At 35.5% G+C, this 5036-nt stretch overlaps 1 protein-coding gene across 1 annotated transcript; it reads left to right on the forward strand.

Moving 5' to 3' along the window:
• The first annotated feature begins 873 nt into the window (after positions 1-873).
• On the forward strand, positions 874-4444 carry LOC105649451 (PapD-like superfamily protein). The gene is made up of 7 exons (XM_012236091.4): positions 874-1398; positions 2427-2497; positions 2767-2848; positions 2946-3064; positions 3678-3755; positions 3918-4037; positions 4130-4444. Exons 1-7 carry the CDS (start codon positions 1131-1133, stop codon positions 4187-4189), a joined length of 798 nt encoding a protein of 265 aa, XP_012091481.1. The 5' UTR covers positions 874-1130; the 3' UTR covers positions 4190-4444.
• Positions 4445-5036: the final 592 nt, after the last annotated feature.

Genomic DNA, 5036 nt, shown 5'->3' on the forward strand with positions numbered 1-5036 from the left:
TAAGGACAAGGTCAGATGTCCGTTGAAACAAAATTAATTTACAATTACTTTCTTTAATTTACCAAAATTTTAGGACAAGTAGTTTTTAATAAATAGATTATCACTACAAAAATTAATTTTTTCTTTATTATAATTATTAAAGCTTCTGGTTTTGACCTTTTAAGATACAGACAAAAAAGAATGCAATGTACAAACTAAACCACAGGTGTGCCTTGACTCCTGCCGTGATTGACTGGTTACAAATACAGTGTAGAGAAAAACAAAATACTACTGGTAATTAATCTCCAGCTGTCCAACATTCCAAATAATATTACGTCACCTAATGGAAAAAACAGTAAATCCATTTGTATTTTTTTTTTTTTGGTTTCACATTCAATTACTGATATTTTCCATCAATTCAAAACCTGATTTAATCAACTAATCCCACCATCTCCTACAGTAAACACTTCTAAATGAGCCAAAACTTTCCCCAAAGTCAATATTCCACGTCAACGTAATGTTTAACGCATCAAAGGAAAATCTAAAAAAACAAAAACAAAAAGCTCTTTTTTATTGTCATATTCTTACTGGTATTTCATAATTTTATTATTATTTTATCTTTAAAATTTATCTCCATTTTTGAATTATTTTATTAATATCACCTTTTGTTAAATAATTTAATTACATTACACTTGAATAAAATAATAACTTTATTAGAGAAAATTCGGAAATAAAATAGTTAATTACCTATAATGCTACTGCATTTTATATAATTACCTACTGCTACGTGGTTTCCGCGTGAGATGGTCAACCAGCATGGTCAAATACGACGTGGTTTTGGAGCGGTAGAATTGGAAGGAAGAACTTTTAGTCATTTAGAAGGCACGGACGTGAATACGACAAATCAAAACTAATTAAATGCTCTCCCTAATGTCCGGTCATCTCTGTATCTCACAGCTTCAAGGCTGAAATTCGACTCTCAATCTTTCCCAGAACAGCTTTCCTCCTCCTTTAACCACTGCACCAAAAACAAAACTTCTCCTGTCTCTCTCCTTCTTTCTCTTGATTTCCCGAAAGGAAGCTAGCACAGAAAGTAACAGAGAAACGATGCCGTGCTAGATGCTCTGAGAGACAAATTGAAATAACCAATCATGGCTATAGCTGAGCACAAGTCTCCGTCTGATACTAATAATAATAGTACGAACAACAACAAAGTTTGGGGACTCTTCAAGATGCCGTTTAGAGGAGGCAACGGTAACACGACGCCGTCTTCGTCAACGCATCAACACAGTCAAAGTAACTCACAAGTTGAAGGATCGAATACTCAGGCTTCGAATTCGGTGTCTTCTGTTGCCAGATCGCTTTTGCTAACACGGCGTCGTCTTAAACTTGATCCTGCAACTAAGCTTTACTTTCCTTGTAAGTCTCTCCCCTTTTAGTGCTTCAATAAATTTCATTTTTCTTGTTTTGATTTTTTTTGCCATAACTGCGATCTCTTTTCGGTGTTCTGTTTGAAGTCAATTTTGTTGGATTTATAACTTTATTTGACTTAAAGTTGGTTGTGTTAATTGCTGATTGATACTTAATATAGATATTACGCGTTGAGCCTAAATTGGTCCTCAGGTACTCCAAAATTTGATTTCCTTTATAGATGGTTGGTAATTTAAAATTAGAAATTGAGTGTTTTAATGGCCCGAATTTTTATTATTGGAGAATTTTCCGCTTCTTTAGAGGTCAAATGACTTGATTGTTTGATTCTAAAAACTTTCCATTCTTTTCTTTTGGAGTGACGACATATTTAAGCTGGCTGATATGAGGTAGGTCATTTGTGGCAATCGAGTTTAATTCAGGAAATGGCACATCTATGCACCAACTCTTTTGGGTATTTTGCTCTTCTACTGGGGAGGAAGTTTGAAACTTGCAAAATTGATGCGTCGAGCATCAAGGATTTGGTAACATAGAAATAGAAAGGATCAAAATGTTGCCCAAATTTCCGGACTTGAATCAGTTTTAAGAAGAACTAGCTGCACATGAATACTGCTTGAAAGGGGGTTTATACACATTCTTAAACATTTACATCAATAATTACTTTGTGATGGAGATAGTAACTTACTTGTATGACCTATTGAATTGTAGAAAATTTCTATGTTGCGCTCTGGGTATTGGTACCCTTCACCTTTGACACACTTGGAGGCTTTGCCATGGCACAGAGTTGTACCATGGCCTTTGAGACTGTACCAACAGGAAAGAGGGTATCTTTACCTGGTTGTACCATGAGAAGGACCCATAGAGTAGATAAATATATATAATTCACCACATTCCTTTTTCTATGGAAATTAATGCTTTTCTTTTCTCCTTTTCTGTCAGTATTAATGAAATATCAATTGGTTGATTGGTGCCTGATGATTTATTTGAATTTGTATCCTTTTTTTTTTTTTTTTGTGTAGATGAACCTGGGAAGCAGGTCAGAAGTGCCATCAAAATAAAAAATACTAGCAAGTCTTTTGTAGCTTTCAAGGTACTAGCTGGAGTTCTTGTGTTTCTAGGCATGCTTCATCATTTTTATTTTTCATGGTATTGACCTGTGTAGGATATTTGGATTGTGTATGTGGCACTAAATTGGAACTTAGAGCTAGACTATTGATGCTTTTTTACAGTTGCTCACTGTATCACTTTGTGTTATATCATGTTGTTCAGACTGATCTTTTACTCTCCAGAACAAATAAATGTCTGAATTTTCTGATGGATTGCCTTTTTTTTTTTTTTTTTTTTTTTGTCTCATTTTAGTTTCAAACAACTGCACCAAAAAGTTGTTTCATGCGTCCTCCAGGAGCTATACTTGCCCCTGGGGAAAGTATCATAGCGACTGGTAATCACTCTTGATATTCTATTTATGTTATTGTGTTTGGGACAATGTTCATGGTAATCCAGTGCTTACAAAATGCTATTTTATATTTTGGAATCAGTATTCAAGTTTGTTGAGCACCCAGAAAACAATGAGAAACCAATGGAACAGAAGAGCAAGGTTAAATTTAAAATAATGAGCTTAAAGGTGAAAGGCATGATGGAATATGTACCTGAGCTGGTGCGTAGAATGTTCTTATAATTGTTTCTCTCAATGGATACCTGCCGATATATTTTGTCTTGATTCCATGTATTTCTTTTATTTTTTATAGTCATGGGCATTTTTACTCTGGATTGAGAATACTGATACAACTATGATTCTTTAGCATATCCCTATGGACTGGTAAATGAGTACGACATTAGACATGTTATGCATTACTGTAAGTTTTCATACTTATTTCGGCCTTTTGCAATTAAAAGACAATATCTTGCTATTGACTGCCTGATGTATGTAATTTGATGCTTACAAATATGCATAAGGAGTTGCATTTTCTATGATCAAAATTTCCTGGCATCATAATGGTTCATTGTTAATTAAACATGCATCCCATGTTGAGAATTGCTCCAAATGGCGATTTCAATTTTTTCTTTTGGCCGTGAAGTGTTTTTGATTGTGTAATAATCCAATGCCAATATATGGTTGCCCGGCTGCTGTTATTGTATTCACATTCCAGAAGTTCTTCACAAGTTTTTTTGGCTTGCTCTTCTCTGTGTATCTAAAATATTGTTGTGGCATGCTTAAATTTTCTTTGGTGAATTCATGGCTCATCTTGTTGGATGCTTTTTCTTTTTAGTTTGAAGAGCAGAAGGATCACGTAGCAATAGAGCAAATATTGCGAGTCGTTTTCCTAGATCCAGAGCGGCCAAGTCCTGTAAGTACCGATAATATGTTAATAGTAATACAAGTCACCTTTTGCACTTTTAGCAACCAGTTTCTGTTGTTTTACAAATGTTTCCCATGAATTTTAATGGGTTTCCTGTGCATTAGAAGCTAAGAGAATTCCATTTACGTGGATGCATCTTCATTTTTACAGGTTCTAGAGAAGTTGAAGCGTCAATTGGCTGATGCTGATGCTGCAGTTGAAGCACGCAAAAAGCCTCCAGAAGAAGCAGGTCCAAGAATTATCGGGGAAGGACTTGTGATAGATGAATGGGTGAGTCATCATCTGAATGCCAGAGGAAAAATTCTCATTTCCACTTATAACTTAACATGGTTTATTTAATAGTTGTTCTATTCCTTTTGTAGAAAGAGCGAAGAGAAAGATACCTCGCTCGACAGCAAGTTGAAGGAGTGGACTCTGTATAGAGCAACAACAGTTGTCCTCAAGGTGCCTTCATATGAACAAGTAAATTTTATATATTTTCACCATTCAGTATATTCATGCAATCTTTTCATGTAACATGAAAGTTGTTGTTGTATTCAGAGGATCATGTAGGAAACTCCAACATGTTTCTATGTAAAAATTAAAAGAAAATGTGAGGTGAATTTTTTGTGATTTGAGATGTTAAAACTCATGCTGTCACCTTCTGCCTGTAGATAATTGTGATTTTGTTTTCCCTATTTTTTTTCCTCTCTGTTACCAAATAAAACTGTCTTTCATGGGATGTAATGCACAATTTATTTCTTGAGGAGTATTGACCAACTGGCCTGGACAGGAGAATGACAGCAAAACCTGTTGGCTTGTATCTAATTTCATACATTCTGTTGGCTTGTCTCATTCATTCATGGATAAGCGCTCGAGCTCTATTTATTTTTCGTCTGGTGCTACCTGTCTCTTCCTTGCGGTGGTCCTTGTGGCGGCCACGAGCCTCTTAATGTTGGGGAAAGACAAAATTGCTGATATAGTTATACGAAGCCGTAGCTTAAAGCGCTGGAATTTCCGAATTATGCAAAAGTTATATGTACAGTAAAAAAAAAGTGTCGAATGCTAAAAGAAATAGCAAGGGATGAAAACAAATCTGGTGCTATATGTTTAGCCGGCCTGTTGCGGTGTTTGGACGGCCGGTTTGTCACTTTTCTTTAGACCGCCAAGAACTTATCTTTAAACGTCACAAATGCATCCAAACCACGCAAGTGGAAAAAAGCCATAAACCATTTCCTCCACTTTGTATTGTCAAAACCACCGGCTGACACTGTTCACTTTCTTCCCTAT

Source organism: Jatropha curcas, chromosome 11 (assembly GCF_041381405.1).
Source record: "Jatropha curcas cultivar XTBG-Jc1 chromosome 11, XTBG_Jcur_1.0, whole genome shotgun sequence".
NCBI classification, from domain to species: Eukaryota; Viridiplantae; Streptophyta; class Magnoliopsida; order Malpighiales; family Euphorbiaceae; genus Jatropha; species Jatropha curcas.